General features: G+C 36.0%; 1 protein-coding gene and 1 non-coding gene across 4 annotated transcripts; both read right to left on the bottom strand.

Moving 5' to 3' along the window:
* Positions 1-6,517: 6,517 nt before the first annotated feature.
* TRNAS-GCU (transfer RNA serine (anticodon GCU)) lies at positions 6,518-6,599 on the bottom strand. The gene has a single exon. It is a non-coding gene; the product is annotated as a tRNA-Ser (tRNA).
* An 11,571-nt stretch (positions 6,600-18,170) lies between these two features.
* FKBP12 (FK506-binding protein 12) lies at positions 18,171-23,346 on the bottom strand. Of its 3 annotated transcripts, none has more exons than XM_088981782.1 (5): positions 23,068-23,346; positions 22,133-22,166; positions 21,930-21,991; positions 19,144-19,196; positions 18,171-18,462 (listed from the first exon to the last, which is right to left on the bottom strand). In XM_088981782.1, exons 1-5 carry the CDS (start codon positions 23,153-23,155, stop codon positions 18,361-18,363), a joined length of 339 nt encoding a protein of 112 aa, XP_088837908.1. In that variant the 5' UTR covers positions 23,156-23,346; the 3' UTR covers positions 18,171-18,360. The 3 variants fall into 3 exon arrangements, with proteins under 3 accessions (XP_088837908.1, XP_088837902.1, XP_088837913.1); XM_088981776.1 differs by having other exon boundaries at positions 23,044-23,275; XM_088981787.1 differs by having other exon boundaries at positions 22,931-23,259.
* Positions 23,347-24,436: the final 1,090 nt, after the last annotated feature.

The following is a 24,436-nucleotide window of genomic DNA, read 5'->3' as shown; positions in this document are numbered from 1 at the left end:
ATTAAATGTTAATGCATTTGACCCAAAAGTTGAACTATTGATCTTTGCCAAATAGTAAAATAATTTCATTTTTGGTCAATTCTAAATTATGTATTTCATTTTCATTATCAATAAAAATAATTATTGTTTATTATAATTATTTTTTAATTTGATTAATAAAAATATCATAAATGTTTCTAATTTTTCTATATTTTTGTAATTTTTTATATTTATTTATATTTTAAAAACTATATTATCTAACTATGACTTCATAGGTTTATCAATTTAATTGAGATCGTTGAATTGCTTAGCCACCAATTGGATAGAGAATGGTTTTGTTTTTTAGTCAGTTTTAAAATATATGGGTTTATATTGTTAAAAATATTGACATAGATCTAATTAGTAGCATTTATTAGTGAAAAACAACTTAAATATAGGATTTAATAAGAGAAAATGAGAGTTAATACCTTAAGCATATGACTTAATGAGAGGGGATTAAAAGATGTGGAAATTAATAATTGAAGTTATAGTTTTAACCCTTACAGTTAAAGATGGACGAAATTGAAAAATATAGGCACTTTAGTAGTCATTAAAGCTATAATAAAATAACTTTTATACAATTTCTCAAATAAAGAAATAAAGGGTAATTTTAGTAAAAAAACCTTTCATATTAGATAATGATAATGCTAGTAATAATGTATTAATTTTTCTATAAATTTTATGTATTTTTATTTTTTTTATTATTAATTAGTTATAGATTGATCTGATTACATAAACACATCATTCAAATATGTGATAATCGAATCGAATTGTGAAGCTTTAAGTATCATTTATAAGCCTACTTGATTGTCTATATTCTTCTTTTTGTAATATTTAATTTTCTTGGTGTATCTTTTTTGTTCATTTATCAAAAAAATATAAGATTTAAATAGAGAGAATTGAATGAAGTGAAAAGTAATAATTCGATTCAATGTTTTAAAACGCGGAGGCGTGACGCGAGATGTTCCACTACCTAGAGGCATGAGGCATAGTTCAAAACGCAAGAGATGTAAGCCTCCTGAACACAAAGCTTCCTTAAGAAGAGGGGGGTTAGGAGGAGGATGAAGATGAAGAGGGGATCTCATTTTTTCTTTATTTTTAATAAAAATCTAGCACACCTCATGAAAAAAGCGCAAGAGGCGTATGCCTCTTGCACCCGAGGCATATGCCTCAAAGGTGTCAGCACCTCTAGCATACGCCTCAAGGCGTTTTGGGAGCACCTCGCCTGGAGGTGCGCCTCCAGGCGTACGCCTCCCACGCCTTTTAAAACACTGTAAATTTAACCCTCATAATTAAATAGATACTAAATTTAAAAATGAGTATTTTAGTCAAAAGAAAGTTCTACAATCTCATTCATATTTTTAATAGTAATGTAAATATAGAATTATAGATGTGTTTAATTTTTCGATAAATTTTTTGGTTAACATGTTTGACTCAAAATTTGAACTATTGATCTTTCCCAAACAATAAAATAATTTCATTTTTTATTTCTAAATTATGTATTTCATTTTCATTTCTAATGAAAATATTTTTTGTTTATTACTCTTATTTTTTAATTTGACTAATAAAAATATCATAAATGTGTCTAATTTTTCTACATTTTTTGTAAGTTTCTATATTTATTTTTATTTTATAATTTTTATTACCTAACTATGACTTCATAAGTTGATCCATTTGATTTGGATGGTTTAATTGTTTACCCACAACTTGAATTAAAAATGGTTTTATTTTTGAATCAGTTTTAAAATATATGGATTTATATTGTTAAAAATATTGACACAAATCTAATTTAATAAGAGAAAATGAGAATTAATAATTTAAGTATAAAAATTTAATGATAATGGATTAAATGAGGTGGAAAGTAATAATTGAACTTACATTTTCAATCCTTACCATTAGAGATGGACTAAATACACAATTATAGGCATTTTAGTAGCCATTAAAGCTGTAATAAAATGGCTTTTATACCCTTTCTCAAACAAAGAAGTAGAGGGTAATTTTAGTCCCACAAAAGTTTCACATTGCATTCATACTTTTATTTATAGTATAGATATATAGATATAGATATAAATTTGTTTCTAAAATGATTTTTTTTTGAAAAAACAAATGCCCACTTGTCTCACCATTCACCACCTAAAACTGTAATAGTCTATATTGAATGTGAAGAGGCTGTGATGAATTAGATTCTTAGGCTTTTCCTCGATGTAATTTCTACTAGTATAGTGTGTAGATCTCTTACTATTGACAAAGAACGGTAATGGAGGTCTATGGGTATGGTGGAGAGAGAGATGACTAATCGAGTTAAGATGTTCGAATAATTCTAGGGAGTAGCAATGGATTCGGATAATCTATTGGGAGAGTTGGTATAGCAGGGAGATGGAGTGTGTAGTAAGATTGGTTCATAACAAATGAAAGCGAGAAAGCCTACTTGTTTCAGTTGTAACAACAGTGAGAGGGTTAAGAGTGGAGATCGCGATGTTGATCTTAACAATGGTGGGGGATTGGATGGGACTCCAGATCTACTACCCACAAATTGTTCCACATCTTTACCCACAGAACACCAACACTGGCAAAACCTCCCTATGAATGACATGGGAGATATTCCCAATGTGCAACTATATATAATGTCCTATGGGTAGGAAGTGAAAACAACTTTTGGGTAGTTTTAACTAGATGGGAGATGTGAGTTGAATATGGGTTTTGTCAGAACAAAATCCAAACTCACACATGCATTTGAGAATATGTCCCCATGAATAAAATCATAAAAGTACAAAGATATTCCCAATGAACATCTGAAAAGTTTGTAAGGATAGATTTTGTGAGGAGTTAGGACTAGATGGTGGGTCACATTATTTTGAATTGGACCAAACTTTAATTAGGTTTTACCAAAAATACTTTAATTAGGTAATCTTAACTATTTATGGCTAGAATGCCTGCCACTAGGGCTGCTTACGATGGATTTTGTGAGGAGTTAGGACTAGATGGTGGGTCACATTACTTTGAATTGGACCAAACTTTAATTAGGTTTTACCAAAAATACTTTAATTAGGTAATCTTGACTATTTATGGCTAGAATGCCTGCCACTAGGGCTGCTTATGATTCAACTAACTGAACTGTGGGCCTATTTTTCAAATTGAACCGATATCATTGATTTTTTAAAAATTGTGAACCGAAATTGTATCAAAACAATTGGTAGATTGGTTCTGTTTTCGACCTGTTCAATTCTTTGATTTTTGGTTTTTATATTTAAAATATATTACAAATAAATACTAGAAATACATATGATATATTATATTATAAATAATAAATAATTTACTATATTATATATACTAGTCGATTCGGTTAATTGCCAATTTTCATATTGATTAACCAAAATTGAACTAGTACCTTTGATTTTTCAAAAATATCGAACTGATCAGTTCAATTAACTGGAATTCTTTGTTTAGTTTCATCGGTTCGATTTGATTGTTTGGATTTTTTTTTTCAATGAGCACCCCTACCTACCACTACTTGGTCCAAAGAAAAGAGCACTCTTACCTACCACTCCTCAATGGTTAATCGAACCAGTTAACTGATCGACTTCTATTTGATTTTGGTAACCTCATTCAATTCAAAAATAAGCCCACAGTTTGGTTAATCGAATTGTGAGCACCCCTAACAAGGAGTTGGGTTTCATTACACCTTTTTATATTATTCATACATCTATTTGAAGAACGGAAAAATTATATCTCAAGGCTTTAGATGTGCCTAAAATTTGTCGAAACTTTAAAAAGAAAGCGAGAAAAACTTTAAATGACCTACCCAAGGAAGGATTTTAGCGAGAGCATATCGATAGTGACTTTGATGGTAGCATTTCCTTGCAACCCCAGCAAAATATGAACAAGATGGTGATAAGATTTTTTATTTGGTAAGAATTGTGACAAAAATTAAGGCAAAATCGATGACGTGGACACCTTGAAGCAAAAAAAATGAAAACTAGTGATAAATTGATTTCACAATTGACATTTCTCATAGTTGTTGAAATCTTGATGATAAGTATACCTTGCCATATATAAATTAATGAAAAGTAAGTAGACCATATAATGACTTTAACATGATTGATTGAAATCTTGATTTGATATTATCACAAATATTCATTAATGCCCCATAATTAAACTCATTATGGTAAAACCTATACATCACATGAACTCATCTTTAAATTTCATAGTTTGGTTTTAACCATGGTTTTGAAACTGCCGTTGATTCGGATAGTCGGACCATTCAGCCCAGGAACCATCCAAGCAACCGGTTTTGGCCATTTTTTTTATTTTTAATTGTTTTTAATTTTTTGTTAGAACGGGCCATCCATTCGAACCGAACGATCAGACCGTTGACCCAAAAACTGGTGACCAAAATGGTTCCGTTTCTGAGTCATTTTTTAAAACCATGGTTTTAGCCATAGAGGCATCAAATCTAATAAAATTGAGTGGTTTTATGTTCCTCCTTACATACAAATGACAGGAAAGGCACTGCCAAAATCTGTATTGGCATCATCCTCAATAATCCTTGTAGGCAGGAACCCATCCCAGATGATGTTGTCTCTACTTTGATGGCCTTGGTTTGGCCACCTTCATGTTCAGATGTTTCTCACAAAAAATGTGACCAATTATGCATTACTGGAAATGTGTTGATATAATTGAGCTATTGATTTTATTGAAGACTCCAAAGAGGTAGAAAACCTTTCAATAGAAAACTACTTATCATCCTTCATTTCATTGGTAAGCCTAGTTAAGGTTAAAAAAAATTTATCCACGATTTGCAATACTATTGTCAAATAGAAACGCTGCTTTCTAATAATAATGTTATGATGTTCAAAGGACAAAGGCCCAACATTGATCAAACCCCATTAAATTAATGGCACATACTCAATTAATGTTGGTCTATCTCGATCTTGAGAGGGGTAGATTGGATTTTTTAGTTTTTAGTTTTTTTTTTCTACAAGTTATAGTTCTCAGATTTGAAAATCTGCTCTCTCAAGTTTGACAACCCAAGATTTTATCATTATCATCATCATCATCATCATCATCATCATCATCATTATTATTACTATTATTATTATTATTATTATTATTATTATTATTTAAGCCAAAGAAAGCTTCAAAATATAAATGAAACCAAATGAAGCGGAGGATGGATCTAAATAAGGCTGCAACTTGGGCCGGGTTGGCCCGAACCCAACCCAAAAAAGTTAGGGGTTGGGTTGGGTCAGGTTGATGTTAGGGTCAGGGTTAAGGTTGAAATTCATGAACTCGACTTTACTTCGGGTTGGGTTAGGGTTGACCCCTTAGCCAACCTGGCTCTATAGTATATGTCATATATAAATATATGTTATATGCAATATATAACATACATTGATTTGTTTAGATGCATGATATTTGTATAGCCCCCACCACATAGTATTATGTATTTCTTTTAAGATAATTACTTCACTTAATCATAACCAGAAAGACTAAAACCTTAATAACATTATTTTATGTTTTTTTGAAAATTTTATTCTTCATCTCCTATGTGTTGTTTGCCACCCAAGAAAGATCCATCATAAGCCATAACTCATAATAAACTATAGCCATTTCTAACACTTGTTTTTTCTGACTTTTGTACCGAAAGAACAAAAAGAAAATATCAACAAACAAATACTAATGAAACATAGAATTAATATATATAATGAAAATTGAGTTAAAATCTAAAATCGAAAAATTCTATGAGGTTTTAAGGGATGAGAAGAAGGTTGGATTGGGCCTAACCCGAGCCCAACCCAACCCGGATCAAATTGGGTTGAATTGGATTAAAGCTGAAATAATTTAATTAGAGTTAAGATTAAGGTTGGATTAATCGGGTTGAAGGTCGGATTGAATTAAAATCTAAAACCTAGCATTGGGCTCAACCCGACCTAACCCGATCAGAATTGCAGCTCTAGATCTAAACCTGTAATCATTAGCCACGAAATGACACCGAGAATTACTTGTGAGTTACGAGTTTCCCACACAAAAATTAATAATTGAATTCGTTGCCCCCAAGACCTACCGTACTGAGAAAAGGTGCATTTTCCAGAATCAGCGTCAGAGATTTGGTGTGGGACCTCACCTCACTATTTCGAGTCACCAATCACCATGTGATGCATGTTTTTGAGAGAATGGATCGAATAGGACAAAATAATTAGGATTCTCGCTGTCGGCCACATGGTAATGCATGGTGACTAGTGAGTAGTGAGTACTGACTGCCCCAGAGCCCAGAGGCTTTTTACTCGTCGTAAAAATGCCAAACACGGAAACACAGTCGCTCACCAGTCACCCATGTGCCTTGGCACTGGTAGGCACACGTTCAAACACTGGGCCGGTCGGCCTAAGCGACAATTAAGTGGGACCCACTGCGTGGTGAGTCGGTCCTAACCCCTATCTTGGGGTTGAGCCGTTGAGGTTCAATCATGACTCATCATACAAATGGCAATAAAAGAAATTTCGTCGCCTGAGAGATTCGAACTCTCGCGGGGAAACCCCATGTACTTAGCAGGCACACGCCTTAACCACTCGGCCAAAGCGACAATTTACAGATTGGTTGAGGACCCATTTTTATTTCATTAGATGTTTTGTTCTCACCTAACTGTAACTACCTATCCTTTTTAGTTTTAGGACGTGGACTAAAACTTTCCTATTATTTAAAAAAAGGGCAAATTTTTTAAACAATTTTTACTATTTAGCTAATTGATAAATTATATTTTTACTGTTTACATATACCTCTATTGTTTCAGACAAATGGCATCGTCGTTAAGCACTGACAAAACAATAAAATATCAAATTTATTTTTAAGCACTGTTTACTATTCCTCAAAATTTCAAAATAAAACCCATGATGAAAAATTTTAGGAACTCAAGCTCAAGACACCAAAAATGAAAATTAACTATGAATTTAAGAGCGAGTATTTACTTCATTTCAGGCATTCGTCTTTCCTTCGCTCTAATTTGTCCTTGTCAACACAAACTTTCTCAACTTGTTTTTTATTTTGTTTTTGCTCTATTCTGTGTTGGAGATCCAGCTTTCTAAGGACTACCCCCTTTTTTTGTTTCTCTTTAGATATGAATCTTTGCAGCGTGTGGGGGGTTGGCAAATTTGTTCCCATAAGAGCAAGCTATTTTCTTGCCTCTGCCTAGTATTACTCTGCGGATTCTTTCCTTTCCATCGGTGTAGGGCCTCAGGGAAGCCATGCTTATTTCTTTTCTTTTTGTTACCTTTAATACCCATGAGGCAACAAAACGACTCAAGGGAGGAACGCACAAGCCTCCACTCTGAATGGACTGTCACCTAGAAAACATACTAGCAGATTAGCAAGTAAACTCCTACCTATGAAATCAAAACAAAGCCCACGGATAAAGCACCCTTGGTAAGTTAGTAGAGAAAATAAACAGTGAGAAAAGGAAATAAGGAGAAAAGAAATAAAAAATGCAAAGGAAGATTTAGATGAAAACTCCCTGAATTGAAGTTGAAAGAGGAACTTTCTTGTGCTTCATGGCAAATGGAGATGGCCTTGTCGAAACCTTTCTTTCATGGCCAAACTCACCAGCCTAGGTTGATTCTTTGAGTAGTCAAAACCTTTATGGCATAGTATCAGATGTTGGAGCCATTGTAAGAGGGACTTCGCTTCATATGTACCTATTGTTGTTTAATTGCTTTGAAGAAGCCAAGCCACTCTAAGAGTGTTAAACGATTAAAACATGATAGGGGTCGCCACGATCTAAGTTCTTCATGAGCTACTCAAGTTCGGCTTGTAAAAAATTTGGTTCAGTTCGGTTTCAACCAAGCTTCGAGTCAAGTTCGAATAGCTATATATCTATCTTTTTATCTATCTATCTATCTATCTATCTATCTATCTATATATATAATATTATAGAAAATAATATATAATAAAAATACTATACATATAATATTTTATTTGTATATATAATAATAACTAATTATCATAATTCTTAATTTTTAAATATCAAATAAAATATATTTTTTATATATAATTTTTTATACTTTTATAAAACATTTTTTCTCAAATCGAATTCGAGCTTACGAGTTTTTGACTCGAAGCTCAAACCGAGCTCGAACTCGAGTACAAGTCTCATACTATTCGGCTCGAATCCACCCCAAAACTCGATAAATGAAGAAAAAAAAAACAAGTGGCGGAGATCCTGGGGAGTTGTAGTCCTAGGAACCAGTTTAATGATCCGATGTCCAGTGATGTCAAGCTAACCCTGAGCTCCTCTGGGACCATATCTTTTTGACAAAATCAAAATCTCATTTTTCTATTCCCTTTGGTTGGGTTGGACCTCAGAAAGATCAACCCTCAAAACGATGGTGGTGCGCGGGCCATGGCAATCCACTTTGCTTCTTGGAACAACACCTTGGGGCATGTGCAATATCTTCTCTGGTATGATATCCTTATTGTTATTGCAAGCTAACCCTAAGCTCCAAGATGGATTTAGCGTTAATAAATGTTCATCAGTAGATCCTTGTTGACCATAGTCGGTTTTTCGCTACCAAGCTCTCCAATCGGTGGTCAAGGCAGCAGAGGTCATCGATCCTTCTATTCTAAATTTTCTTTGATCCCCACCACAATAATCTTTTATGCCCCAGGTTTCAGCTGTAATCTCGTTCGCGGCTGGGGTTTTATCTTGTTTGGAGAACTTGGAACTGGCTCCATGGGCTGAAGACAAAGAGGAGAAGGTGGCTTCGCTCTTGTTGCAGCTTCATCTAGAGGGAGCTGGTGCAGGGGAAGTTCTGAAAAGGGTATCAGCGGGGGCCCAAAGGGCAGAGATCAGGGCTTCCGTCCACCCCAATAACTTAGACGTTGGCAGGGAATCCTTGTTCATCCCCACGAGCGTCTCACAATAAATACCTGGTTTATAGAAGATGAATAAAAAGTAATATTGGATTTAAAAAAATTATATGAGGTGTGACGTGTGTATGAATTTTAATGGAACATTAATGAACGACAGGGATAGAGCTAATCAATTGTCAAAAATAATTTAAGATAATAAATAAATAGTAAAGTCACAATTTGTTAATTAACTATTTAAAAAATTTGTCCTTTCAAAATCCTTTAAAATATCTCTAATGATCCGTTTGGTTTAAATGAATAGGAGATTGGAATCAGAATGAAAATGACACAACTCCATTCCAAGTATTTAGTTGACCGAAATGAAAATCCCATTCCCGAATGGGATTGGGGAGAATGGCCATTCCCGACCCCCCACGCCCCCAAAGAACGTGATTCCCATTCTGATTTATGGTTTGATTATTTCTTTTTTGGAAAGGAATACCCCGTTCATTTCCAACCCTATACTGAGCAGAAAGGGTAGACCACCAAAGTCCAAACTATCCGCTGCCGCCGAACCGACCTCCGGTCAGGTAAAACTGCCGTCGACCCATTCTCCTCCTTCTTCCAAACCAACCACTCATGCTCTGATCTGAGATCTTCTCTGATTTGGGATCTTCTTCTTCTTCTTCCCAGCTCCTCTTCCTCTTCCTTCCTTTTTTTTTTTACTAACTGCAATATGATTTTTATTTTTTAAAGATCCGTCCTTACTCTGATTCAGGATTGACCTATTTCTTCACTGGTGCCATTAACGAGCTTTTCAAACCAGTAAATCCAGGTATTGGTGGTGCAACACTACTATGCAAACCTCATTAAACAATACAACATGGGTGCTTCATGAATATGAATGTATGCGTGTAAATAGATACTTGCGTGCATGAATATCAGTGTAAATTGATGTCATGTCTACAATCTTACCCTTTGTAAAGTACCCGGGGGCCTTCTGTTAGCATGACTTCAAACCACAAGTTATAAAGTATTAGACAGGTTGGAAAGCGGAGAGCAAAAATCAAGTAATGGAAGTTCATCTTTTAATTCCATCCTGCAATGCTAAAATTTGAACCAACAAACTCTATGATGGTCAAAATTCCTGTTACATGTCTAAAACTCAAGAAGGGACAATTTCATTTAAGCTGAAATTCGAAAAATAATATGAAGCAGAACTAATTTTAGATGACCTCTATTTTCTGTGAAATTCTAAAGTGGGTTTAGGTAATTCAGAGAGCAACAAGAGGATGATAGGACCTGCTCTTAGGCACTTCTCTAATGGACCTGCTCCAAAAGAACTCTAAACATGGAATGAACCTCTTTTAATGATTCCAGGCACCACCCATAAGTCCCAATGGCTATAGTGCTCTATTTGCAGAAATGCTTCAACTCTCTTAAAGTAGTTAAGAGTCCTAAACCCCATTACTGCATACCAGTTAAAAGTTCTAATTCCAAGTCCCAACCAATGCAAATGGCAAGAAAACCAATCTTATTTTGCCTGTAAACTGATGAGAGTTACTGATGACGAAGATTGGCCTTATGCAAATAAAAGTAGCAAGTGAAAGGAAGAAGACCAATTCGATAAAAAGAAATTGCGAAAACATATAGCCAATATGAAGGTAAATTGGCATGCCACTCATTAACTATAATGATTTCCCTTCCTCAAAGTACATACTTTGTCAAAGTAAATATGATGTGTAACTTTTATACCTCATATGCACAATGAAATCTGATGAGGGTAGATTTGGCCCTCTGTTGACATTATGACACGTGGCATCTCAGCTAGCGACTTACCCCCACCGACCTAATGAAGTCCTAGCTGGTGACCTCAAACACAACTCGAGCACCTCGGTAGGGCGGGTGGGAGCACCTCATCCAGGGCTGACATGCAGTACCTTGTCGTTATTGGTCCAACGGACATTGGTGTGAAGACCGACCACCCTTGAGGACTTGTCGATTCGACTGGGGTCCAAGTGGCTACCCACGAGACGTGCTCGCAGACCTCATCTGTGTGTGTATCCCGTCACACCCAGGTCTTCTGGAAGTCAGCTCCTGCATCGAATGTTTTGGAGGAAACTAAATAAGGCACAAAGCTTGGTTTACGTGCGCCATTACCTTCGAGGACTTCAAACTGGCTAGCCACGTCTTTCCAGAGATCTCGGATGCGGTGCGCGAAGCCTATGCCAAAAAACACCTATATAAATGTCTCATTTCCAACCTCAGAAGGTATGCACAACTTAGCTCTTGTAGTTCTCTAGCTCTTTAGCATTTTAGTTCTCTCTAAAATCTCCACATCGCTGACTTAAGCATTGGAGTGCCCACCCCAGATAAAGCAACCTAGGCACTTTGACACAGTCTGTTTAAAAGTTGACCCGACGAAGTACCTGACTCAACATCCAAACCACCTTCCAACAGGAAATTCACCAGCTCGGTATCTAAACTGTCCTCCAGCAAAGAACTGCTAGATTACGTATCATCAAAATTCATTTTTATAGTCTCCAAATCTTTTAGGTTCTCTTGGCAGCATCAAACGAGTTTTAATCATGTCCATAAGTGCAATTACATGGGTGCTGACCGTCCCTGCTATGCTACTTGAGCTTCATCAAGCATAGAATGTAATTAGTCCCATTTGAAGGGAAAACCAATGGAAGCATTATTTGATATATTCATTAATTCTAAAATAAATACAAAACTATAAGTCATTTCCTAGTTCAATTCCATAAGAAGGAATATGAAGGGAAAAAGGATGCAAGTAGTTGCAGTATACATGAGATGCAGATGAAATCCCTCTTCAGGCGTCCACCTAATCAAAGCCTACATCAGAGAAAAGTAGATAGGAACAAGACAAAAATAAAGAAAAATACCCTACTAAACCATAATCTTGATGCCTATAAATGCAATGCAACTCCAACAATGGAAGAAATTATTTCTTTGACACAGACAGAGATGATGAACTTATCTCAGAGATTCCTGAGATGCATGTGACACAAGTCCCAAGAATCTAAAAGATTTATCACCTGTACAGGATGATGTAGTTATGATTGAAGAAGCATGGATAAATGAGAATACGTCTAAACCTGATAAGATATCAAGAGGAGAAAGAGGTGAAATGACCTCAAGGGAGGAGATCCCAGGTCTAGATGCCACTGACATGGATGAAGTTAAGAATGATCAAACTGTTGCTAGTTGTCTAGAGAATATCACATTAGAGGACATGGAAATTGTTCTTCCGGGAACCGGTTCTTTGGTCCAATTCATGGGTAATGATAGATCCACCAAAACTTTTCAATCGTAAGTTCCTTGAACTCCTATGTTCTCATCCGATGTGTCATTTGGACTTTAATCAATACAACAAAATCAGAAAACAAGGATATTCTGCTTCTTATGGCTGCCATGTTAAGAGATGCAATTTTTTTTCCATGAAAGAATTGGTATTGACTATACCTTAGCTATCAGCATAGATTCTAGTCATCATCAATTTTACAAAAATTTGTTTTCTTTGAACTGAATAATGATTTTTGTGTTTGCAGAACTGAAAAATGATTTCATAAAAATTTATGGTGAATAATGATTTTTTGTGTTTTTTTTTTTCAATTTCTTTTCATATTTTTCCATATATGCAATTGTTAGCATGCTGCCAATGTGTTTATGTGTTGAAAATATATATAAGTACACTGTTTCTGAGTTTTTTCTAATAGGGATAGAATTGAAAATTTTGGCCGATTCTGATTCTTGCTTCTAGTTGAACCAAACAACAAAAATCAGAATCTGATTTCGATTTCTCAATGAACCAAACAAGCAACAGAAATAGGTGATTCAGTTTCAGATTCTGATTTCTGAAGATTCCGATTCCGATCCTGTTTGTAAACCAAACGGACCATAAGTTTTTTGATAATTGACTAAATATTCCCTTAAAAAGTATTGTTACAACCCGTTCACATGTAATACCATATGATTTATATATGTTTTTTAAATCCCATTTTTTATGCTTTTATGGTCTAAAATGTCCTTTGGCCCTGACCCCTTCGAACATTGGTCCAGGACTTATTTAAGAACGATGTGCACTCTGATCACAACATAAACTGATAAAAAAGATAATCTTGAACCTGCAATTGGGTGTTCTCCCTGACTTTTCTCATTTTCTCATTTAGCAAAATTTTTGTCAAAATCATTAAAAGGATGCTCCTCTAACTCCCAAAATCAGGATTGGAGAAAGGGTGGTAAGGTTTGTTTATAGGAACGTGATTTCAAGGTTCTGTCATGTACGCGGGTGGTGGTGCTTGCTTCTTAAATTTGTGGGAGATCATATTTCTCTTGTATGTCTCTTTTAGTTCTTCCTACCATTTTTTTCATGGCTTGGATTGTTAATATGGATATAAGCATCGTCCAGTGTTGCTTATTGGTTCATTTTGAATGCTTCCTAGTCGACCTGTCTAATCTCTAAAATTCATTTGTGAAGTTACATCTCATGAATCAGAAGAAATTTTTGACTTGTCTATAGTAGAAAATCTTGTGCAACCACAGGATTCATCACTTGCTCTAATTAATGGTTAGGTCTGGGTTTATGGCCCGGGTTCAGGCTTAATTTTTGCCATAATTTGAAAGGGTTCAGCGAGATCTATAACAATAATGTAGAGCCGAGTTCAAAGCCCATCTTTTAGGAATAGTAATTTTTTTTTTCCATTATTTGTCTCAAATAGGGAAGGGATGATGATGATTTTCTCGCATGGGGATGGGGATGGAGAAATTTTCATCTCCATTGGCAGGGATGGAAAGAGCACTCCCTGCCCTATGGATCCCTGTTAATATATTTGTATGTATGCATACATATGTGTGTGTGTATATATATATATATACATATGAACACATACGTCTATATATTAATATTTTTAAAAATATGTTCGAATCTTTTCTAATAGAATTATAAATTTTAACTATTTTATTTTTATTTTTTTAAAAAAAATAAAAAAACAAAATGATTAATATTATAAAATATCATGGGAAGTGGGGATCCCCGCAGGGATGGATATAACCTTAATTGTCCCCGTTAGCGGGGACAGTGATGGAGATGGGGAGAGGCTCCCCATCCCACCCCATTGCCATTCCTACCAGCCCCTGAACAGGTCTTACTTGATATATAGCATTGAGTCTGGATCTGCTCCTTATTCCAACCTCACAATGCCTCCCAGCTGCAGATTAGGAACATCTCCCTGTACTTTGTGTTGTTATTCATGGGGAGATGTTACCAATATATGGTGAGATGGGGCTGTGAGGTCGGTATGATGTGCAAATCCTGATTCTATAGAATTGTGTGGATCAGAAAGTCAACATCTCTATGACCAAATGCATGGCTGACGTGGGATGTTATTATTGGTTAAACAACCACTAACTCTAGACTCTTAAGCTCTCTTTTTTGTATATACATATGAACACATACGTCTATATATTAATATTTTTAAAAATATGTTCGAATCTTTTCTAATAGAATTATAAATTTTAACTATTTTATTTTTATTTTTTTTAAAAAAATAAAAAAACAAAATGATTAATATTATAAAATATCATGGGAAGTGGGGATCCCCGCAGGGATGGATATAACCTTAATTGTCCCCGTTAGCGGGGACAGTGATGGAGATGGGGAGAGGCTCCCCATCCCACCCCATTGCCATTCCTACCAGCCCCTGAACAGGTCTTACTTGATATATAGCATTGAGTCTGGATCTGCTCCTTATTCCAACCTCACAATGCCTCCCAGCTGCAGATTAGGAACATCTCCCTGTACTTTGTGTTGTTATTCATGGGGAGATGTTACCAATATATGGTGAGATGGGGCTGTGAGGTCGGTATGATGTGCAAATCCTGATTCTATAGAATTGTGTGGATCAGAAAGTCAACATCACTATGACCAAATGCATGGCTGACGTGGGATGTTATTATTGGTTAAACAACCACTAACTCTAGACTCTTAAACTCTCTTTTTTGGGCCTTTTAAATAAAATACTGAAAAAGAATTGGATAGTTTGTATAATTTGGAGAAAATCCAAAGAATGTCAAGTGGGAGAGTGAATTACATGGCAAATCTAGAGTATATCCAGATAAACGGTTTGAATTGGTACAGTGTTCTCCAACGTGGCAAAAATATTATGTAATGTTAATAGTGAATTAATAAAAGTACCAAGTATGATGGTATGATGATACATACTATTTCCTTTATAACTAGATGGACCTAGCCCCTGTTTGGGAGTGCTTATCCTAATAAGTACTTATGAGTGTTTGGTGAAAAAGCGTTTCTTTGAAACAAGGCAGTATAGACATCTTAAAAATTACATGCTGGGTCAAGATGGGTCATAACACAATAAGCATTTGAAAAAAAAATCAAAATTTTGAAATTGAATTTATTTAGAAGAAGACTTAGGCTACATTTGGCATTCCTTGTTTTAAGGATTTATCTCCTTTTTATTGTTAAAAATTCATTGCTCATAGGGGCATTTTAATGGTATAAGATAAGTCCTTAAAATAAGGAATACCAAATATAGCCTTATTTGCAAAAAAGAGTGATTATTCGGGCTTATTTCCCAAATGCATATAATACCATCAAACTCTGAGTAAAAGTGAAATGCTAAGAATATGTTGGCTGGAACTTGGAAGTGAAGCTGGACAAAGGAGATATTGCATGTCAAGATCAAGTGATTAGAGTAATTGTATTTGACATTGGTAGCGTGGAAGGATGAGAAACTAAACTAACAATTACTTTCCTCAACTCCATCTCTATGTTCTTCTAATTCCACCAGCATTTTCAATTACTCTATTCTACTACTACTACTAGGTTTGCAGCTCCTCAAGCCTCCTCTAATCGCTGCTAATCTCTAAGCATCGGTTGGTTCTGTGTTTGATGTTTGCACTGGCAATGTCAAGCATCAATTTGAGTGCTGCGGTTCGCCATCTGTTGGACACAACTCCACCCCCCCTGTGCCAACAATCCCCACAATCCCACCTCTGCCTAAACCCTCAATTACCTCCTCTTCCTAAGCCCACATTGCCGTCAGTGCCCACCACCCAGTTACCTCCTCTGCCAACAATCCCAACTCTGCCCAATACCCAAATCCCTTCTCTGCCAAAGCCTACGTTGCCACCTCTGCTATCCATACCCATACCCACTCCAAATCCCTTCTCTGCCAGTGCCCACCACCCAGTTACCTCCTCTGCAAATGGTATCCAATTATCCGATTCCGAATTCGATCCATTTACGCCTATCTGATTCAATTCGATTTAAATATAAATGCTCATATATACTTAAATTATATCTATCATTGAATTTGATGTTAGTGTTTGTATTTTCACTAAACTGTCATATGTTCAAGTTTTATACAAGCAATTTTCAATTCATTTTGTTCATAAAATATATTATTAAAGTCATTTTTAACTCATTAATAATATATAATATTTTGGTTATTTTTAATCTAATTTATTCATACTATTTAATATTTGATTATAATCCAAATTCAATTCGAATCCGCTAGATATTCAATAGATATGATCTGATTCGAATTCGAATGTTAGCAAATCATATTCAGATATGCCTATATCCATTTAGAACCAATCCATTTGAAGCCCTAGCCTCCACTGTCAGCAACTCCTCTCCCCACCATCCCTTCAATCCCAACTACAATCCCTATGTCCCCTCCACCACCCTCAACAACTAGAACTAGCCCTTGATATTGCATCACATCATCCATATTCCTAGTCATAATAATGCATACTTATTAGAAATTTAGAACAGACAAATTGAGGCAGGGTTTGTGTAGTGGGAGACTGCTCACCGCTGGATTTGGCTCATTTTGGTGTTGGCTTTTTTTTTTATGAATCATTTTGGTGTTGGCTTGCTATAGTCTGATTATCGAGAATCCTGGAACCCGTAATCATCCATTCACTTCGTATCAAGAACCTCTGTGATGGCTATTTTCAGATGGTGTGGCCATGTTTTAATTACGCTATGCTTAGCTGCTTTATATAATTTTCATTGATAGTAGTTTGTATTACTGAGTTGTTTGGTGATTACATTAAATGTTGATTGGAGATATGGCCCAACATAGCAGCGTAGCAAAAAGGGAAATAATCAAATAAACTGGTCAGCTAATAAGCTCCCCACCCTCTAGGAGTGATCAGCTAATCAGCCCGGCCCAGAAATTCCGGACTTGGTCCTAGGTTTTGTGTTGAGGCCCAGCCCAGGCCGGCGAATTTCAGGATAGGCTCTGGCTTAGGCTATATAACCCTTGTGCATACAAGGTGTTTGTCTTCTATCCTAGATCCGTCTATTTAAAGATGAAACGAGGGGAATTTTTTGAAGGCTGAAAATTTCTGAGCTATATCTTACTGCTTTATGATGAAATAAAATTTGCCTTGACGATTACATAAATAAAAATTAAATCGAAAAGACTGAAAAACAAAACTTTTATCATAAAAGGGGTAAAATAATAGCCAAGATATTTCAACCTGGAGGAAAAAATCCATCCAATCTACGGGAAAAAAACGGATGAAGATTTTGTGATTTATCATTTATGGGCTCTAACAGAAATTAGCCTCTCATGCTTGATGATTGGAAACTGAGCACCGGGTCTCACTGATAATTGATATGCCCTTAAGGCGTACTCTTAATAGTTTTGCAGTGCGTTGCATTCGGTTCAAACCAATGAAAGATTATCAAAGATTCAAAATACACAAAGGCATGAAGAAAATCAATCTCTCAGAACTAACTTTGATACCACTTAACGGGAAAATCAAAGGAATTGCCAAAACATAGAGGTTGATATACACTTGCACACAAAAATTGGACACCACCTCTAACTCACAAGTTTGAGACACTGATGGTGGCTCAATTGATAGGAACACCGAATTGTAACAGAGAACTAACATCAAATCCCACTATCACCAGGGGTGGGGTAAGGGTAAGGGAGATGGGCTACTACCCCATGAAACCAAAAAATCACTCTCTCAGAACTTCAAGTATCCCAATCGGCCAATCCTGAAGACAGCCTCGCAAGGCGGAGAGGTTAGAGACCAAGCAAGGCATCAGCAACAAGGCCATAATGATGGGATATGGTTGACGAATGACAAGGAGTCAAACACCAATCTCTCTTTCTTGCTCTCAGATGCATGATCTAGAAATGCTATTCATTTTTTCATTCGTTTTTTCCCTTTTAGGTATGCCAATTGCCAAGTAGGTTGTAGGAATGAAATAAATCAAAAGCAGTAAGCACAAATTCACATCTTTAAACGACAATCACATCTTTTTCATCCAAAGTTATAATTTTAGTACGATTTAAAACTGCCAAGACAATTCTTACTAAGGATACCATGGTTCAAAACGCGTCCATGAAAAGAGCAGCATGTAAATATATGAGATGGCATCAAGAGTATATAGGAGACATTTAAGATGGTTACCAACTCCATCATAGTGGTTACTGCACACTTAGAACTTCAATCTCAAAGACCAGAACTGAATTCGGCTGAATTCCCCATGCTGGAAATCCACTAGGACCATATGCATAGTCCGGAGAACACTGTAAATTCAGCCAACACCAACAGGATTAATATCAAGTTTCAATTACAGAAACAGCAATAAATGGACTGCTCTATCACTAAGAAGTAGCAATTAGAACTGCATTCACGTGGAAATGAGTTCAAATCTGTTTCAACTTAAAAAAAAAAAAAGTATTACACATTACACGAACTATAGTTGTCACAAGTAACAATCAACAGCTTATAGACACATGCCCTCAGAAGTCCATAAGCTTGCCAAAAATCAACCAATCCACTTGAAGGAATAAAACATGAAGTCAGGCACAACCACCGAGCTCAGATCTCCTGCCCACAAGGATCCTACCCACTGGACACTACAGCCGTACATTGGAAACATCTCCCCATGAATGGTAACATGTAAATATGGAGGATGTTCCCAATGTACAGCTGTAGCGTCCTGTGGGAAGGAGATCTCGGTTGGGCACAGCCAACTTTAATCCTACTAAACTAGTTACTAGGCATATTTCGACACCATGATTTTAAATGACTGTAACTTCAATGTACTTTTCTTTAATCAATGATGAAAATGAAACTGTGCAAGGCATTGAAGGCAAAGGACTAGGATTTCTGCTAAATTTTTCCCCAAGTAGAAACAATCAAGAGTATCCAAAACCAAATAGATTTCAAGACTATCATAAAGAACAGAAGGAGCTAAATATTACCTGGAGACGAGCAACTTCTCCAATTTGCATTCCCATAACACCTTCATCCCATCCTAACCAATGATAGAATAGACTAATTAATACTCCATATGCACCGTTATACTTGCATCAAACATTCATCACAATCATCATAATCCATGCCTTATCCCAACACTTGCATCAAACATTCATCACAATCATCATAATCCATGCCTTATCCCAACACTTGCACCAAACATTAAAAGTTGAACCTAACAAAATGTTATCCCTGAAGAGCATAATCAGGTTTCAAGTAAATTTTTCCTAGTCCATTTAGTAGTCAAGTACAGTGCAATTCTACATGCAATGGGACATATCTTGGGCCCAATTCTGTGGAACATACTAGGAAACTTTTGCAAAGGGCAACTTGATCAAAACCTAAAACTTAAAAGAAGAGTTAAAAAAAGAAAAGAAAAGGTTTTTCTTTATGTCCAGGAAAAGGCAACTGAAACCCTTTTTCTCCCCTTATCTAGGCAACTGAAAGAAAAGTGTGGAAGCAAGAGAAAAGAACTTCATATCTTCTTAACCAACTCAAAAGAAGCCAAAGAAGCATTTCACATGATCCAAAAAAGAAATGATAGAGTAGATCTTAGATATAGAAAAGAAGAAGAAAAAGTTCGAGGTAGATAACAGACATATTAAGGACATGCATGATGCAACAATAGCTAAAGTAATAACACAATTTGGTGAGGAGGGAAGGGGGAGGACAGGGCAGTTTCCAATTACAGTAAGTTGACCAACGATAGATATTTAAACCATTTCAGTTTTGCATTTTTAATGGAGGAGTTGACTGGACGCTAATAATGGCAGGTCTCCTTCTGTAACCTGTAAGTTGTTTGCTAACAACAAAAATTTGAGAGTTGATGGGAGGGGGCAATGGATAATTGAAACTACTAGCAAATGCTCTTGACAAATGCTTTAGAATCATAATTAGCAATGCCTGTGTCACAAACAGTGTGTAGTGTGTACCAAATATGACAATGGGTATTGTACAGATACCTCAAACATATGCTTCGTAGCATCAATACCTCCAAAGACTAAAAGGTATATGTTAACAGATCATATTAGACATATTTTTAGATGTTGCAAGCACAACTAAATTTGGAGAAATGAAATGAAACTCAACAATATACAGGTACCTGTATCTACCTAGCATATTGGTATTAGACATGGTATTAACTCAATGCATCAATAGTTGCTGTATGGACCACAGTAATCAACGCAATGCCTAGTTGACAAGATGTAACTTAGATGGATGCATTTACACCATACCCTTTTTGCAATTTGCAGTCTGGTGCCTTCTTAGGCAAGAAAAAAGACAACACGGGCACTTTATCATATGTTTTTTTGCTTATTCATTTGGGTTCCTGTTATATGAAAATTCACAATTTTAGGTATGCTTGCTAATTCATTACATCATATGTGAAATTTATCATTAAAAGTGATTTTGTAATATGAAATTAATGACACAATGTGCCTATATACACAAAATTTATTTGCTAATTTGTTTGGAGCGTGCCAACATGGATCTCCCCAATCAGTTATTGGTCTTATTTGTCAAAAAAAAAAACAAAAAAAAAAGCCACTGCCTAACTGGCACCTAGGCATCAAACTAAGTGATTAGGCAACAAAGCAATACCTGTCACACCTTGTTCCCCTCATAACAATGACATGGACTCTTCTAGAGTATATTTTATAGCATTAACACTTTTAAAATATGTAAAGTTATAAGTATTAATAAATCATACTATAAAATCTGTATGTGTTATAAGTTTAACTAACTCTAGTAATATATGAATTTTGAGAAATGATACTTGGTATAAAACTAAACATAAAAGCATTGGATTAAGCACATCAATCCATGTTGGTGCCCATATCCAGTTATCCACATCTGCATCTTAGGGAGATACAGAAAAGTGACCATTCTTAAACTTGGCTTCAATTATCCAGAAGAAAGGAGAGAATGAAAGGATGTTTCGCATGGAATTAGGATGGAGTAGATGAAGAGCATACATGCTTCTGCAACACTATAAGACTATATATGCTTCATAGGAAAGGATAATTAACTAGTATTTAGAATGGTGAAACAGATGATTGGAAAGAGCAGGATAGTCAATTCAGATGATTCTATCAAATACCCATGAATTTTAATTCTCTTTTAAGGCATTCCTTATACAACTATTATATATGAGCCTTTACAAATTTTAGATAGGGGCCGTTGATGAATATGGCAATTAGAATTTAATGTCCTAGACAACAGCAAAGAAATGATAAATTTAGTCACAAGATGCACAAGTAAGACTGAGCAAGTAATGCAGGTCAAAAGGAAAAGCAAAAAAGGAACATGGAATGAAGTATCAGAAAATTTCTACCCAAAAATAAATACTTAGAACGAAGCTTGAAATTTATGATCTAAAGAGGCTGTATCTGTGAATAACTGAATAACATTAAGTAGTCAACCATGTTTTTGTTTAGACTAGTTGGTCACAAATTTGGTTGAGTAATAGAATCATGGTATGGTATAAATAACTTCATATAATGGAATACCCATGTTTTAGAACTCCTATTTCCTATCATCAATCAGAAGTCAGAACTTTTATAAGCAACAAAACTGAGGATTGTCCCAGGGTTGAAATATATTATTTACCAGTCAAAGGAGAAATGAAGATATATAATAGATTCTACAAGAAAGTTATCCTAGCATGTTCACTTTGCTGAAATAACATAGTCTTGTATTAATTATAGAGCATATAAGAAAGAAGATTTACCTTTTATAACAGAACCCTGGCCGATTTTAAATGTGAAAGGCTTCTGCCCAGGATCTTTTGTGCTAAAATTTGAGGGGAAAAAAAAACAAATGACAAGGTGATTAAGCCCTCAGTGGATAGGATAGGAACAGAAATATAGCCATGTGTAACAATGCAATAATTAGAGGGAGGGGGAGGAGCAAAGTCAAGAACAGGTTTCTAACCTCCAGAACTTTTGAGAGAGGTCCCCATTTTTACCTGCAAAAGGAAAGGGGAAAATGAGCTCAGAAAACATAGCCGCTAATAACAAGGGAAAAAATCACCAAATGAAATGGAGTCCTGGTTATTACAAAAAAGAAATTAGGGAAATCAGTTCATTTCTTGAAACCTTGAAATGATTTCATGGTACCTAACTTTGCATATAAGCTGAATGACTATGATAATGGAATTCCCTCTATCAGGGGAGTAAAAATACTCACAGGTCAACATTCTTATTGTTGATCAACTCATTACTTAAAACCTCCATTTCTATTGTCTCCCAACAACGGACAACCCATCAACATGGATACAAGTAAACAGGACCAAGGCATCATTCAATGGATGATAACCAAGGTAAGGCGAGACACCATCCCTAAACACTCAGGGTAAATCTGTAAGTAAGATGGTCTACTTCTTTACTACTCGAACTCAGAACAAATATATGTTCCCTCAAAATATCTGAGCAACTTATCGGTTTCAGTTTTCTTCTTTTTTTTTTTTTTTCTTTACGTCTCTAATCCAAATCGTAATGTCATCTTTACCACAAGCTTTATAGAAGAAGGAATAGCATCCCCACCACAAACAAACCCATCATATAAATCCAATGATACAGATTTTCCTTAAATCAGAAATCACGTACATGAACTACTGAAGCAAATCACGCAGGGTTCATACCAAAGAAACTAAAGGAAGAACTATCATTACAAGCATAGACGCCAAACAGATGAAGAAAACTATAATCCGAAATTGGTCATGATGCTTACGATAAAAAAAACGGATTTCGAAGAAGACGAGAACAGTTGCAGGTAGGAAACAAAGGCAACAACTACAAACAGACAAACAAACAATCATAGAATAGTTTAATTAAAAGATATACAATAGAGATGGAGATGGGAACAACCGAATCCGGTACAGTGCACGGTAACGCTCTGACCGGCAACGGGTTTGGGACCATTTCCGGCTCGGAGCACTTGTTTCTCCACTCCCATCTCGCTGCTGCTGATGTTTATCTGCTTTACTTTTCCCTCTTTGCTCTTCGTTAACGTAGGTAGTTCTACTCGAGTACAATGTTCGCCTTCTGGCCCTTCTCTTTGCTCTTGAGCCTTGACAATTTAACCTTATAGTGGTGTGGAATGTTAGCGGCACGCGCGTGTAAGTCGAAGTTTAATAAAGTGAATGCAGAGAGGGCCTGTAACCGAGGAACCATGTCAAAGGGGTGGATTCGAGCCGATACCGGTCTATTGGAGTTCAGGTCGTCAAAAACAATGCTAGTTCGAGTTCGATTCGAGTTAAAAACACTTACGGAGAAGTACGGACTGGCCCATTGCATAGCTATGATTTTTACTGTAGATCTAAAACATTTGAAAAGGTCAATTATTCCCATTTTATGCATCAATGCGGGTATGTGAATTAGCATCAATTCCGAGTTGGCACCTACCCCAACTGTATTTTAGGCTTATAAATTTTGACCTTCGGCTGAATCATCATTCTCCCAAAGACTTAAAGTTCAAATTTGGATCAGCTCACAACCTCACAAGTTCGAGTTCGATTTGGTTTGAATCCTATTAAAAATACAAATATTATTATATATAATAAACAATATTTATTATATATACATATATATACACACACAATTAGGCCTATGAGTAAAGTTTTATTAGAATCGAGCTTAGCTCGATTAGCAAATGAGTCTATATATAGGGCTTGATTTCGACTCAAAGCATAGTTTAAATCGAGCTTCACGAGTTAAGCTTAGCTCATGAAAAAACTTCCACCCCTAACTAGGTGATCTATGCTCCCAAGTAGTCGATGACTCAGAGACTGAAATGGAGCTCCCTAGTGTAGCACAGCCCAGATGCTCCCTGCAGGAACTGATCTGGCTACCAGCAACGACGGGAACTCAACCGGCTACTCCCTGTTGAAGATGATCTGCTCATCTTTGTAAGCGGCAGGAGTTGAAGAACCTGCAAGAACTGAATCAAAGAGCCCGGGGGTGTATACTCGGCGAGGTTACTCCAATGGCTAAGTCAGTACTTAGTAGTAAAGAGCTTGAAGACGATATCAGAGAGTTAGAGAACAGGGGTTACCATCTCCTTTTCTCGCATCATACCTTTGCCCCTGGGGGGTGAAGTCATTATATACTGGAGTCCTTGTGGGTTTGGTGGAGCAGTTCCTGGATTCCCACTGTGATGGGACCTGCTTTCGTGTTAGGTGGGCATAAGGCCACCAACCAGTAAGATTGCCCATTTCTGCCTAAATTGGGGAGTGGG

The sequence above is a fragment of the Nelumbo lutea genome, chromosome 1 (genome assembly GCF_056320005.1).
Source record: "Nelumbo lutea isolate HS-2025 chromosome 1, American lotus-T2T, whole genome shotgun sequence".
NCBI classification, from domain to species: Eukaryota; Viridiplantae; Streptophyta; class Magnoliopsida; order Proteales; family Nelumbonaceae; genus Nelumbo; species Nelumbo lutea.
This window is presented reverse-complemented; position numbering and strand designations above follow the sequence as displayed.

What these genes read in the sequence shown, in the direction of transcription:
- FKBP12 (XM_088981776.1), bottom strand. Translation starts at nt 23,155, where the DNA reads ATGGGAGTGGAGAAACAAGTGCTCCGAGCCGGAAATGGTCCCAAACCC. An exon ending in TTCCCATCTCCATCTCTATT is followed by an intron (nt 22,167 to 23,043) that starts GTATATCTTTTA and finishes TTCCTTTTGCAG; the next exon opens with GTAAAAATGGGGACCTCTCT. An exon ending in GAGAAGTTGCTCGTCTCCAG is followed by an intron (nt 18,463 to 19,143) that starts GTAATATTTAGC and finishes CTGAATTTACAG; the next exon opens with TGTTCTCCGGACTATGCATA.